The sequence below is a fragment of the Leptopilina boulardi genome, unplaced genomic scaffold (assembly GCF_019393585.1).
Source record: "Leptopilina boulardi isolate dan_hultmark-lab unplaced genomic scaffold, ZJU_Lbou_2.1 LbouV2_341, whole genome shotgun sequence".
NCBI lineage: Eukaryota > Metazoa > Arthropoda > Insecta > Hymenoptera > Figitidae > Leptopilina > Leptopilina boulardi.
The window spans coordinates 5,368,766-5,384,963 of record NW_026137909.1 but is presented as its reverse complement, the minus strand read 5'-3'; the positions used below and the strand labels follow the sequence as shown (position 1 = coordinate 5,384,963).

The window sequence follows — 16,198 nt, the reverse complement described above, 5'->3', positions numbered from 1 at the left end:
AATGATAAAAGATTTCACATGGGAAATGACATGGGAAAATTTTTCAAAAAAATGATAAAGGTTTTTACTTGGGAAATGACATGGGAAAATTTTTCAAAAAAGTGATAAAGGATCTCAATTAGTATTTAACATGGTATTTAACATGGGATTTGACATAGGAAATGACATGGAGGAACCTCGTTTTGATATTTTCCTATGCCAATTCCTGTCCCAATTTCCCATGAGTTTTTATATGGGATCCCATGTGGTTTCCCATATGGGGAATGGGGTTTTACATAGTTTTTGACATAGGATCCCATGTGGTTTCCCATGTGGTTTCCCATGTGGGGATTTTCAATAGGGTTTGCTTTATAGAAAGGGAGAGAGAGAGAGAGATTCTGTTTCACGGAAATTTCACGAACGAAGAAAGCCCGGCTTTCAAGCTTTATGGAGAATGATAGAACAGCCGGTTTCGGTTCTGGTTATCACGCTTGCATTGACTTTCATTATCTGATTTTCACGTCTTGACTCCATTCAATCTCTTGAAATGTTGCTTTTTGTTTTCGATTATACTGTTATTCATTTTATTTTCAAGAAACTTATGATTTAGAGAACAACTTTGTTTCACCTACTTTAAAATTTGTTAATAAAAGATATATTAGGTATGCACCATTTATTTATTTTGACTAAAAATTAAATAGTTGACATATATTATTTTACAAGAATGCTTTTTACAATATGATAAATATGAGTGGATGGTACATTTGGTCACTGTGAATCTTGTAATATTGTGTATACGTTAGTAAACGTCACAATATCGATCTACTAATACCCACATAGCACCTGAGTGTGATATGTGACACAAATAGTTATTCAGATAAGGCAAGAGATAATTAGAGTGTCCTGAGGGAACCCGCATTTACAATTCAGGTCTTGGAACCTGAATTGGCACTTAGATAAACAATCTACTCCAATATAATTCACGAGAAAGATTAATTAAACAAAAAAATTATTTAAAAATAGTAAATACAAATTAAAGTTGTGTTGATCCAGTTTTTAAAAATAGAATTTTATGTCAAGCGAAAGAGTTTCGGAAATAGAAGTGTATTATTAGTGAAATCGAAAAAACACGCTCTTCGTTTCATGGAGAATATGAATTCCCAATGCAAAAAAAAAGGAATGAAATAGTAGCAACAGAAATCTGGTCAATCATCACGAAACATGGGCAAAACGTTTTGCGACACGTGTCGACGATGATTTATTAGACGTGCCGGAACCGAAAAGTAATCGCTGGTTTCCCATCGGGTGGACAGTAATCGTTTATCGTATAATGATTTATCGTAAACGGAATTGGACAAAATACAGTATAGTATATGATGCGTGATTCACAGTAGATATAATTTTGCCATTTATGTATTCGAAATTTAGTTTTTGAAAATTACAAATCCATTAAAATTTCAAATCTTTTTATATTTATCTCTAATTCGTTAATATTTATATCTGTTAATTCTCAACATCTTCTAAAAGTGATGTTCAAGAAAATTAAATTGCTTTCAGAGAATTCTAGAATCTTGTCTGAGATTTTTCGGTTAAGTACTTGATCCCTCTTTTTGATTAATCAGTACGAGAAAATCTAATCCTATCGTTTTTTTAAACAGTTAAGGAAGTTGTTGAATTTTGCTTTTCAAGATGACGATTTGAGGCTTCTGATGCAATATATGACATTAGATCGTAAAAAGACGTCGAGGAATGAAAAGGGGAAGCAATATGCCTGCAAAGCAGTGTGTTGTCGTATAACATGAACATTCTCTCTCCCTCTCTCGAAGGAAACGAGGATCTCGAACAAAAGACGATCGACCGCTTAGGATTTTCCTTGACCTCCTTTGGTCAGCAAACCTACGTTATGAGAATCGGAAGGCTCAACAACGATCGTAAGGACCAAATGGACCATAGATATTGCTAATGAAGCATCAATTCTTATTCCTCTCATCTCTTTTATCAAGTATATCAGTTATTATCATTGACAATAAAAATTTTGTCTAATTCACAAACAATTTCTAAATTTTTACTAAGGAAAAAAATTTGAAAAATTATTATTGAACATTTTTGCTGGTTCATCTTTGAATATACAAAAATTCTTTTCTACTCTGAATCTCGGAAAGTTTAACCGAGTGAAAAGCTAATGAACCGAAAGTATCGCAAATATATACCTGTCTGAAAGTTGAAAATAATGTTTCCTATGTATTATCGGTTTAAAGTTTTGCTTCTCTAAAGTAGCCGATATCACTTTACCAAAAAGACCATATAGCGGAGAACCACAGTAAGGCGAGTGGAAAGAATTATGACACGAGTTTTGTAATATTGGCGACAATCTAAATACTGGGATTTGGGAATATTTTCCTTATGTAAAATCATTGGGAATTGTTTTATTTTCAATAGTGTTATGCATTTGAATTTTTTTTTTTGGTAATTTTCAGCCTTTAGTAAAAAATTCTTTCGATAAGAAAACAAAAGAAACTCGTAACTCGTCGTTCCCTCGTAATTCGGTCGTTCTAATTTAGATCTAAGGAAAAACAGAGCGTGTTTTATTCTTCGTGAAATGTCCTCGTCGCAAACGATTTTCGTTCTACTACTAGTACGTGTAACGTATTGTCTCGATTTGACTTGGTTTCCTTGCCAAGCGGCCAAATGATGCAGAAAAGTATGAAAAGAGAGAAATCGCCAGTTCTGTAATTTCAAATAGAATTTCCAAATAGCAGAAGAGTCAAAATGAAAATGTAACCTATATATGTGATACTTCGATCCACAAGCGAGTATCTCTTTATAATGTATCTATATATACTGCTATCTGAAATTAGATCTAAAATTACGTCTAATAACGTTCAATTTACGGAAATATTGAATTCTTCATTAGGATTCGATTTCGTGTCAAAGCTAGAGCTTGTACAAACAGAATATCTCTGCTTTCAAGTTAGGAAAAACAAATTGGTATTATAGAAATTCGATTCTGAAACTAATTCTGAATTAATTATTATGATTAATGTCCAGCTCCATTGGAAAAATATTCTCCAATATTGGTATTAAAGATTTAATTTAAATAATTACTTTCCCTGAAGTTAGAATTAAATAATTGATAAAGGAAATGCTCATATTAATTTCCGTTTGAATTTCGTATCAGTTTTAGACAATGGAAGAAAGTCCTAGTAATGTAATTGAAATTCCGTTTTCGGTGCAAATCCAATAGAAATATTTTTTTTGAAAATAGAAAAACTCCCTGGTAATTTCGGCAGAATTCTTATGACAGTTTCCAATTGAATTTCGTTTCTTTTTCCACCGAAAAGGAAATCCGAAATTCGCTTGTACTTCTGATAATTATTTCGGAAACGAAATTCCCATAGGAACTTCAGTGAAATAGAGGGAATCTTTTTTATGTTTAATTACACTGAGAGAAGAAAAGCACGGAATCAGAAATGGAGAAGTTCAGCATCTGTACACCAAGTTGAGCGCAGCAGCAGCGTCACTGTGTGATAGATGCCGTACTAAAATGTGCAATGGATGTTTTGCTCGGCTTGAGTATTTGTCGGTCGCTATGAGACAGATTCCGTATAACTTAGTTCACACCGCTGCCGCGCTGCTAGAGCTTAGTATCTGAACTATAAACAACACCAACTGAACAAAACTAAAGAACGGATACTGACACCCATTTTACACGGCCGGCGTTCGTCACAGTACGGATTCTGTGCTTTTCTTCTCTCAGTGTACCGAATTACCTAGATAATTGGTATTTCTTTTAATTTTAAGAAAGCTACCGGAATATAATTAAATTATCAAATATTAAACAAAATCATCAATCCCCAAATTATCGATTGGTATTCCACCATATGAACTACGCATTTTTGATGAGTAAATCAGTTCTTATTTGGATGTCACTAAAAAATAATATAATAGATTTTGTGCATCTTCTTTTGAGATGTAACACTATCATGTGTTTATTTTTCAAAATAAAGTGCAACACAGGTTTTTTTTGTGTGGCGGGTAAAAATGCAATCCAATAGAGTTTGTGTGCTAGTTTGGCTTTTAAGGTATATCCTGGGATACCAGAAATAGATGTTAGATGGGTTAAAGGTCCGCCAGGTACTATCTTTTTGAAAAAAGGAAATAAGACGAGGCGAGACGACTCGTCTAGCATTCCCTTAACGCGATCTATGCTCAGCGGATAGAGTAAAAGGCACATCAAAGCCGATCTTATCTCTGATACTATAAAGGTTTCGCTATCCGAACTAAAAGTGTCTGCTTCTCTCAATTTCTTAGCAACGGCAACGTTGCAACTTGAGATAAAGCCTCGAGAAAACGAGCTTTATATATACCTTTCTTTTTTTTTCTTGTTTATAGAACCAATCACCGATGTCGTTGGTGGACCGGACCTTTTTATCAACAAGGGCAGCACAATCAACCTCACGTGCCTCGTCAAGTACGCCCCGGAGCCACCCTCCGCTATGGTTTGGAGCCACAACCAAGAGGTAAAATATGAAAAAAAAAAATTATTTAATATCGCAGCTTGAAAAAAAATTAATATAAAAATATAATTACAATTCTCCCTAAATTAATATTTTTGGAAAAATCGCCTTTAGAAGAAATAGCATTTTTTTCAACATTTCTGGCGCAAAGTACATATCCTTAAATTGGCTGATTGTCCCTTTAAGATAGTAAAGTTTTTCTTCCTCGAGGGTTAAATTTATTTTTTCTCCCCTATCTGTGATATGGTGGGAGATAAATATTTATTAGAAACTTTCCGACTCGACGTCATCAAAACAAAAGTAAGACTGAAAATTTTCAAAAAAGAAGATGGAATTATTAAAACGTCAAAATGATATAAAATGTTTCTTTTATTAACATTTTTTAGTAAAAAAAAATTACTACACATAAGCAGATGAAATTAAGATGAAATGAGAATTAAAACGTTTGATGTCATTGCTTTTTAACCTCCAGGGCAGACTTTGAAGTTTTATTGTACTGTTTTTCTCCATTATATAATAACGCACCAACATCAATGAAAATGTGAAAAGAAAATGAATGAACGTCTAAATGAACATACAAATAAATTTTTAACAAGGTACAATTTTTATTTCTATAATATTCATTGTGATGCTCATATATTTTAGTGGGAGATAATATGTATTAGTTTGAAAATTCCAAATCTGAGATTATTTATTATGTACATAAATAATCCGTAATTAGAATTTGTATATTTTTAAGTTTAGAATTTTTGACTAAAATCAATTCGGAGTGTTCTGGATTTAATACACGAAACTGATGTCAGAAAAAATCTGAATTAATCTAATTTCTCTTTCATTTGTAATAATTTTGGATCAATGGGAATAATTTTTTAAAACAAATTAATCTGGAATCATGTCATCGGAAATTAATCCGATAACTTCGTAAATCTAGAATTAGGCAGTCTTCGAATTAAACCAAAATTAGTTCAAAACCGGAATGCTTTTGGGATTCTTTATCTTTTAGAATATTTGAGCTAAATATTAATTATAATCTTAGAATTAGTGAATAATTAATTAGAAATGAAAGCAAATTGTAAAATTTAAAAATTCCAAAAAGATTAAGCGTAAATATCTCCCTTTTTTTGAATAATGGAATCAAAATGCTAATCACTAAGCTTGAATAGCTTGTTAAATCAAGGGAAGAAAGGTCTAATAACATTTATGTTCCATACTCATCGAGCAGGAATTTTCGACGATAAAACCAAATGCAACCATATAACACGTATATCGCAACGTATTCTCTTTATTCGCAGGCGATTAACTTCGACTCTCCAAGAGGTGGCATTAGCCTGGTTACCGAAAAGGGACCCGTGACTTCCAGCCGTTTACTCATTCAGAAAGCCATTCAAAAGGATTCTGGTCTCTACACCTGTGCACCGAGTAATGCCCACCCAAATAGCGTTCGAGTTCACATTCTTAACGGTAAAGATTCTCGTTTCTAACTATATACTCATTAGGTACTGAAAGCTTTTCCTTTTACTTGTTCTATACTTGTAGATATTCTTTTTTTGCACAGCAACACAAAGGAATTTTATTTTTTATTCTCACATCTGATAAATTACCAAATTGGAACATAGGGAAACTATAAATATTTGTTATGTATATTTTTTTTGGATAACTAAAATAATTAGTCACAGAAAAAATTGTGAAACGAGAGTTTTAATTAATATAATATTTCAAAAACTAATATCTCCTTCATTCAGTGCGATCCAGGTTTTGAAAAATTGATGGGGTTCAGTTAACAATTATTATTTATTATCGAGTGCTTGGGAGTCCATTACGTAATTATTCCTCATTTCACAAATTAATTTTCACATTCCACTTTCCTCATTCGATTTAGTATTTATTACAAAAAATCTACTTACAATTTGTTGATTAAGTGTTATGTCCGACAACGCAACATAATTAGTAAATTTTAATTTATTTTTGAGTCTAGATTCATTGTCCACAACTCAGAAATCTTTCAAATTGGTTTATTCAAAAAGGGGTAAAAAGAATTGAAAAAATAATAATGCACTAAATGTACTGAAATCTTTTCAGAAGGAATATCAAAAAATAATGAGCAAATTTTTTAAGGATTGAAGGAACTAAAATGCCGCAAATTAATGTCCTTCGGAACTATACTCTGTCCATCGAGAGTTTGCCCTCGGAAAACGACGAGTTTTAGTCATTTTCGCGCAGAACATCATAAAAATGAAAGAGTTGGCGGAGTTTTGAAATAAGGACCGCCTTTTTTGAAAAAAATGTTAATTTTAGGCTTGGTTCAAACATATGGTTTAAATCGTCACTTCTAATCCCCAGTCGTCCGTGCGATCACAAGTCCCAAGTTTATAAGGGTCCTAATAAACTGCACATTACAGTGCAATAAAAATTTTAAAAAATTTTAGTTTTGCAGATAATTAATTTTGAACAATATATTCGGAATCTGCAAATTCTCACGATTCTAATGATATGTAATAGTTTTGCAAAACAAGAATCCCTGCAATTGTTATTAATGTTTCAGTTGATTCTAGTTCAGAAAGTGAATAAAGAAAAAGATTTGTGCATATTGTATGTTAAACAAATTATGTTTTATTTTGGGAGTATTTACTCGCGTATTAGTGCACAATTATCTTGTAATAGTCGTAATACTTCGTAATAAGTGTAATAATAACATCAAGAGTGTAAACTGAAGATGCACTATTATTTAAATTATAAAAATTTTAATTACAGTGAATGACTTAATTGTTATTATGTATATCAATTAATTAATCATAATTAAAAATACAACCTTACATTAATAATTAAGTTAAATTAAAAGTTTATACTAAATTCTAAAAAGCTATGTGTACATACAAACATTTCATTAATCACTGAATTTGTAAATTATTTAAATTTTAATGTATTATAGTTAAACAACATACTGTTGAAATCACAATAAAATGAGGATTTCAAAAATAACATTTTTAATTTTGTAAGAACAAAATTAAAAAACTTTGTATTCTTTATTAAGTCATTACCATTTGAATGTCTCTTTTAGGTATAAAGGTCATAAATTACCCTTTGACTCGTGAGGGCCTAAGACCGTGTGGAAAGGTAGGAGACCGAAACGATTGTCATTGGCTATTTTTCCGATGAAAAAATTACGGAAACGCCATTTTTAAGTTTTTCAACGCCCTCAGAGAAAAAAACTGCGCGACCGAGGGCAAACTCTCGATGGACAGAGTATAGAAGTTTGACAAGTGAATTAAAAAAAAGAAAGAACATTGATAAATAATAAAATTACTTACTTTTTACAATTTTATTTATGATGATTATGGGAAAAAACTCGTTTAATAATGAACCTTGGACCCTTGGTATATAATAATGATATCTTGAACTTTGAAAATAAAACTGACTAATCACTGGAGAAATAATTATAAAATTGAATGATTTAAAAGAATGAACTCGAAACTTGAAACAATTGAAAATAGAAGAATGAACTAAGAGAATTAAACTGAACTGAGAAAACTTAAATACTACTGACTTTTTCATTAGGGTCTATAATTTTTATATTGCTATCCTTTCTTAATTTTTTAAGACGGGTGTAAGTTTGGGGATGAATATTTTTAAGAGTGGGAAATTAGAAAATATCAATGATTGGATTTATTGTGAAACAAAATAGGAAAACTTAACTAAAGAAAGATGTCATTGGGTCCTTTAGGCCCAGCCCTTGCAAATGATGACTTTGCGTAGGCGTATCTTAGGACAAGGGTGTCTTGAAAAAGTGGGGGGTTAAAAGTTCAAGCTATTTCTAAAAGATGGAGCCAAGATTCACTTTTCAAACGAATTTTCAAAATTACAAAAAATTTTTAAAATTATTTAGAAAATACATAATTTTATAATTATTTACGGAAAGACTTTATCGGAAAGAAAAGGACCCTAGCGCTCGACATCTGCTATGGGATTCCGTTTAGCAACGGCGCTAAGTAGTGCTACGCTACGCTACGCTTGGCTTAGCTACTCTACGGATTCTTCTAATTAAAAAACAACTTAAAAACAGGGTAGTACAACACAACACAGTACAGTACAGTACAGTACAGTACAGTACAGTACAGTACAGTACAGTACAGTACAGTACAGTACAGTACAGTACAGTACAGTACAGTACAGTACAGTACAGTACAGTACAGTACAGTACAGTACAGTACAGTACAGTACAGTACAGTACAGTACAGTACAGTACAGTACAGTACAGTACAGTACAGTACAGTACAGTACAGTACAGTACAGTACAGTACAGTACAGTACAGTACAGTACAGTACAGTACAGTACAGTACAGTACAGTACAGTACAGTACAGTACAGTACAGTACAGTACAGTACAGTACAGTACAGTACAGTACAGTACAGTACAGTACAGTACAGTACAGTACAGTACAGTACAGTACAGTACAGTACAGTACAGTACAGTACAGTACAGTACAGTACAGTACAGTACAGTACAGTACAGTACAGTACAGTACAGTACAGTACAGTACAGTACAGTACAGTACAGTACAGTACAGTACAGTACAGTACAGTACAGTACAGTACAGTACAGTACAGTACAGTACAGTACAGTACAGTACAGTACAGTACAGTACAGTACAGTACAGTACAGTACAGTACAGTACAGTACAGTACAGTACAGTACAGTACAGTACAGTACAGTACAGTACAGTACAGTACAGTACAGTACAGTACAGTACAGTACAGTACAGTACAGTACAGTACAGTACAGTACAGTACAGTACAGTACAGTACAGTACAGTACAGTACAGTACAGTACAGTACAGTACTTATATTACAATTTAAAAAAAACGAACAATCATCTCTATGCTTAACATAAACATTTATTTTAAACCACCTCCATAACAACGGTTGCTATGGTAACCGTTTCCATAGCAACCGTTGCTAGGGTAATCAACAACACTAGTAGATCCCAACAGGTGGTTGTTGGGTGTCGACGAGTCTCATGTCTCAATTTAGAGAAGTCTCAAGCCTCAATTGCGACATGTCTTATGTCTCAATTGAGACGAGTCCTAAGTCTCAATTGTGACTTAAAACTCGTCAATTGAGACAAATCTCAAGTCTCATTTGAGAAATAATAATTTGCCTTTTCAACAGGCAAGGGGTTAACCACTTTATTTTAACCCTTTTATTACCCTTGGATACATTGTAAACAATTTTTACCGCCATCTTAAATAATTATGGTAACGAAAACTAAAAAAAATTTGATTTTTTGAAAAAAACTCAGTGTATTCTCCTCTTAAGTGAATTTGAATTTGTGTTATAGCTAGTGACTTTGCGCTACGCTCCGAAGCGATTACACCGTAGCGATTTGGAACAAAATCTTGACCAATTCGCTAACTCGTAGCGCCGATAGACTTTGTTTTTTATCTTACACGCCACTAATTAATTTTTTTGACAAAATTCAAACGGGAGTTGATCTTGATTATCATATACAATAAGTCTGTAAAAAAAAATTAATTTTTTAGTGCTAATTAATGCAATGCGCTACTTAGCGCCGTTGCTAAAAGGAATCCCATAGCTGGAGGATGCACTTGTAGAGATTTTACGGTAGTATTTTATAATTTTTATTGTTAGCAAATGTTGGATTTTTCTAAATTTCCAAGTTTATCAACCTGTTGCGATCTCATCCAAATTGCGAATACGCATGCGTCGTTGCCATGACAACCTCAGGGCCGTAACGTGAAATTAGAGATTCAGTAACTTTACATTTAACAAAAATTTGTTATTTTATTTATTTATTAAAATATTTCACAATAAAATTGTTTTTATCTTCTAAAAATATGTATTCGGAAGTGAAAAAATATGTTGAATAAAAATTTTGAAAACACTCTAGCTGAGGCTTTGTTTCAGAAGAACACCCAGCGGCAATGCATCACGGAAGTGGTGACAGAATGGCAGCGACGTTACTTCCGGTTGTCCTACTTCTCAGGATGATATTCTAGTAGCCAAAGGAAACGTTAGTCAAAACAAAGATGAGAAACTAAGTGCAACCGTAAGATCAACAAACAATATTGGCTTACCTAAAAGTGGAATGTTGCGTCAACGTCAACACAAGGAGAAAATGATGCCTATAACAATATATGACTATTTAAATTAAATAAAATGTAATATAAATCATTTTTACTGGAAACTATCCACATTATTTTCTCTTTGCGTTTGATGTTGTGAAAAATTTTGCAATTAATGAAAATTGCATATTGTACCTGTGTATTTGATGATTCCACTATTCTAAGCCAATTATTAAATTGTTTGGAACAATTTTTATACCCACGGAAGAATCGAGTTTCAAAATCAATATGAGATATGGTCAAAAAAAAATAATGTACATTGATATTTTATTAATTCCAAAACAAAAAGATGGAACTAACAGACTTTCATTTGAAATTCATCAAAAATAAGAAAACAATTTTGGCCAAACCACGTCAACTATACACAGCTTTCAAAAAAAAAGTATCTTTAAAGATCAAGAGTTGATACTTGGCTATATTATATTTATAGTATACAGTAGGGGGATTATGCACAGCGATATAGTTAAAAAACTTTTATACTCTAAATAGCAAAATGCGCTACTTAGTGACTTGCGCTATTTTATAATCCTCTTACAGGTGAAAATACATTCAACCACCAAACAATTTAATCTAATATTGACGGGTTTGTTATGATGCAAAGAGGCTCGAAATTTTCTCCATAGCTCTAAAATTTGCATTATAAATTAACTTCTGTGAAACTAAACTGATTAAACTTTTATTATTGGGATTTTAGAAACGATTTTTCCTCTTTTTTTGAGAATAAATAAAAATTTAATTTTCTGTAATAAAAAAGGATATTTTTTTTTAAAAGACGGATTTAAAACATGTTTATTGAAATTTTGAAAAATAAAAATTGGTTACATGAAGATATTTTGTGTCTGTGATTAAAAAGCCGAAGTTTTTTTTTAAAAATTGCCAATCCAATATGGAGAATTTCAAATAATTATTGGATTTAGCTATAAATATTCGTAATTATTTACAAAAAATTTTTGGTGGTTCAATGAAATTCTACTAATTTAGTCCAAGGATGCAGTGGGAAAAAAAAATTATTTTTTTTCCTATACAACTTTATAATTCAATAAACAATGAATTTTTCCTTCAAATTGTTTTTGTAAATTTTTAATTTAACTATTTTACAAAAAAACCTTGATTTCAATTTAAAAATTAATTCGTTTAAAAAAAATGTATATTTCAGTTTTATAAATCACTTTTAACGTTTTTTTTTCCTTTTCATTCTTTTTATCTGGCTTTGGCAGATTTTAATATTTAACAATTGAGTTAACTTCGCATTTCATTAAATCTTCATTATATATTTCACATTTTATCATCCATATTGAAAGTCTATCATTTCCATCCCTGTACGAAATTCTTTCTTTTCAGAACTGCGCGGAGATGTATAATATAAAACGATGAGAATAAAAAATGAAACTGTATTAACTGAAAAAAAATGTATTGTACCTGCCCTTATTAACAAATATGGAAAAAAAGTGATATTTATTTCAAATTTTTTTTTTTTATTGATTACAGAAAAATAAACCGAAACAATTATTTCTTACTCATTTTTTTCTGTAACTAAAAAAAATAGCTCATGAATTTTTTGTAAGGGTGGGTCAATTTATATAAAATTGAAATAAAAAAATTTTACAATTTAAGTGAAAAATATTATTTTATAAATTCTGCATGTATAAATATTTAATTTATTCTTCGAGTGAATTTTTTTTTATTATTTTCACGTCTATTTTATTAATTTTATTACAGTGAGTAAAATTATTAATATATACAAAATTTTCAATTTCATATGAATTGTCTCACCTACTATTATGATTTAGCAGCAAAAAAAAAAATTTTACTCAAAGTTGTAGTAATGAAATAACGATAAAATTTGCTATAAAATTAAATGAACTTTTTTATTTAGATAAAAGAAGAAGTATAAACATAAAAAAGAATATTCGAATTTAGTACAATTTTTTAAAATATTATTTTGTTAAGAGTTAAAAATTAAAAATTTTGCTACTTTATTCAATTAAAATTAATAAAATTTATTTAATTTTTTGTTAATAATTAAGTAATTAATATCGATATTCTATTATTATAACAAATGACATATATATATATTAAATGATGAGCATTGTAAATAAACACTTCTTTGTACATATCACTGGACAGAGTAATTAGAGTTAAGCGTTAAAAAATTGCATTATCGATTGCCAAACAATCATTTCATGCTTTTATTATAATAAAACACAAAATTTTTAAAAAACTAAACTTTTAAGAATATTTTTAATTTAATGTTAAGTCTTTTTATTCTTTTTTTATTATAAATAAAAAAAATAAAAATAAATTATCCAAGCGTTGAGCAAGTGTTAAAGTTTGCGGTAAATTTTATCGGTAGATATTTGTTATTGTTTTGGTTTTTTCAACATTTTTCGAAAAAGGCTTATCTTCTCGGATTATACAAATTTTTTCTAAGAAAGCCTAAGAAATCTTTGGAAATTACTTTAAAATTTAAATTATTAGAAAAAAAATTACAATTTTTTTTCTATTACATATAACACGAGATGAGAGAGCCCTTTTCGAAATTCAAAATTGAATTATTCATTGCAATTTGTTTTACGATTGTTATTACTCAGTTCAGGTTGCGCTAATAAAATATTTATAATCGAGCATATGCGGTGATTTGTCATTTTACATTGTATTATAGACCGTCAAAATAAACGTAACAATTTCTCTCAAATTTCGATTTATAATTTATTCCTATATGTTTGTATAATTTTCAGTCGAGATAATTTTATTGTTACAACAAATTATATTGTTGTCATTAGAATTAGGTTTGAATTTGACAATTGATAAATATTAATATATCATTTTCTGCTTTTCTCTTTTGTAATAAAATTTAATGAATAAATATTAACTTTATTTTAAAATGAATATAACCTCAAAATTCCCCGGGGCTCTATGTAACTATTTTGCATTCCACTTTTCACTTTTTGTATTCCATATATTCCACATTTCACTTTTCAGATGAATGTGAAAAATGGAATGCATAACGAAGTAGTAAATCAAAAATTGTTGTGATTATTTAATTGAAACTACTCATAATTTTTCTGATACAATATTCAATTCGTCAATTATTTTTCAAGAATAATTTCAGCCTGTCCTGGTCGACTAAACAATATAACGTTGAATTTAATTTATTATTGATTTTATTTTAAATTAAAATGATTTATTATTATATTTTCAAGACAATCAACGTTATCTACACTTTTTAATTATTAATTTTGCCAAGACACCAAGTTATTTTATGGAAAATAACTAAAGCAAAAAAATATAGTTAAATAACCCGACAAGTAAATTTTATAATTCTAATTAGGAAAAACTAAAACAAGCTAAGGAATTCCATTGTTACTTTACAACAAGAATAGACCGCGGAGACGGGGGATAAGGATTAACACCATTAATTAGACAAAATTTATAACAATAACACTATTTATTAATATTCACTTCAAATTTTAGAAAAAGTTAAATAATGGCAGAAGACCGAAAGACAAGATTTATATTTTATTTATTCAATTATACTTTAATGATAATGAGATTGATTCTGAAGGAAACGACTCCTAATTAATGTATTATTGGGACTTACCGTCCATTTGACGACGACGATACCTTGTCTAATTTTTATAATTTTAAATTTTAATTATTTTACACGAAAAAGAATAGAACACAACTTGACTCTACGAGCACCAGGTTGAGAATGAGAGTAAAATGGCTGACGAGTCAAACTTGAAATCGTCGCTAAACAGCGGCCTCTCTTCTCGGTGTCATTGAGATGAATTAATATTCAATAATATAATACCCGCGATCGATAATCGATACGCAGTCGTCGGTAACGCAGATCCCTACAGTATCCGATGTTAAATTAATTGATGCGAGAAATCCATAGGAAATTGACTGCCAGTATTGATATGACAGATCGTCAACAAAACAGTAATTTCGTCTTCCTGGTGTTCTTGAATATGCGGAACTTTTATCCAAATATATTCACCAGGAAGCTCTTCACTTGATGACTTCTAACTTCATTAATAGATAGTGATATGCTTAACGTCCTTGTGACCCGGCAAAAATCCTCAATGCCTTGCGGGAGTTTTCATAATAGAACAAAAGGACAAATCAGAATCGAATTTATTTATTACAAGTCGACTATTAATCTGACGACTTTGTCAAGCTGGTTTGTTAATACGTGAATTTATTATTTAAATTAAATGAAGTATCATACAACAACTTTTATAATTTCTAACATTTTACAACCATTATGGCTGGATTCCCACCCTGGTGTCGTTTATTTACAAAATTTATTTAAATTTATTATTTTTAAGTGATTTGTACGCGACAAAATGCCGCATTACAACAGTTAAAAAATTGGAACTTGAGTGAACATGCCGGTTTCTACCGGCGTCTCGTGTTTGCCACGTGACGTCAAACACCGCCATGACACGTCCAGGGCCGTAAACGCACAATTCTGTTAAACCAAATTTCTAATTAATAAAAAATACTTCCTGTTACAATACTGAATTTTTCAGATAAGAATAATATTCCCAGCAATCGTTTACATCAGAAAAAAGAATTAATAATTTTTTTTTCAAATACCAAAAAAATTTTCTTTACAAATGTCCCATTTGAAGAAAATTTATTAATTTCTGAAATACTGCTTTCTAAGTATGCGAAAGTATATAGAAGTCTTCTCTTTTTACCCTTGCAATGAAACATTTTAAAATAACTCTCAGTTTCATTTGCGAAGTTATAATGGCACAAGTTCGAGGCGGTTTATATCTTGGTTAAAACGACGGTAAGCAGTAAAAATGTCCTCCTTGGTGTACGCGAAAAAAGGGAATAAATTGCTTTTAGTAGAAGGAAAAATCACAAGCATCTCGAGCGTGTTTCATAATTTACAATCTTTATGTACTTTGTTACGACGTCATTTGTCGGAAAGAGAGGAAAGTTGTTGCGTACGAGAAAAAAGCTTAATACTTTTAAACGTTTCTCCTACCAGCATCGAACTCCATTAATTTTTTTTTCTTTGAAAATTTTTTCTACCAAATTAAAATAACTGCGAAAAAAAATTTTATACTTTAGATAAATTACAGTAATATTTGTAAAAATTCAAGTCATAGTGTGTATTAAATTGAAGTTGCTTTATATTATATTTGTAAAAAGAAAATTGTGCCTGGTAGAAATGCCCTACATTTGAAAACTAGACAAGTCGATTCCGGCGGAGTTTCTTTCTTTAGTTCGCATATAGCAAAAGCAGACCTCCTTCTCTCTCCCTCTCTCTCTCGAGATACACGAAAAGTTACTGGAATAAAGCGACTGCAAAATCGTTTTCAAGCAAAACTTGGAACGTCCAAGTTCTTAACTTTCGAATGCCAGATTGTTGCTGCAGGAGCTTGGTAAAAACGATTGTTTTTTCACCAACTTCTTCCTTCAATTTCAATGCGAGTCGAATTTTCACGGAAGTAGAGATAACGGATTTTCGCCCGACTTTTTTTTTCCACCAATCAACGCTTTCGTTTAAAGTAACTTCCGTGCGTCTTTAAGTAATATTAC

The 16,198-nt window shown here is 30.7% G+C and overlaps 1 protein-coding gene across 3 annotated transcripts in view; it reads left to right on the top strand.

The window, feature by feature from the left end:
* LOC127285843 (carcinoembryonic antigen-related cell adhesion molecule 1-like) overlaps positions 1–16,198 on the top strand; it is a 138,275-nt gene that overhangs the window by 57,560 nt on the left and 64,517 nt on the right. Inside the window, exons 5-7 of one of the 3 annotated variants that reach the window (XM_051312054.1) lie at positions 4,372–4,499; positions 5,789–5,957; positions 10,422–13,374. In XM_051312054.1, the coding sequence (XP_051168011.1) occupies positions 4,372–4,499; positions 5,789–5,957; positions 10,422–10,510 (386 nt within the window). In that variant the 3' untranslated portion in view covers positions 10,511–13,374. Of the gene's footprint in view, positions 1–4,371; positions 4,500–5,788; positions 5,958–10,418; positions 13,375–16,198 lie in introns of those variants that run through there. The other 2 variants (XM_051312052.1, XM_051312055.1) reach the window with 2 other exon arrangements.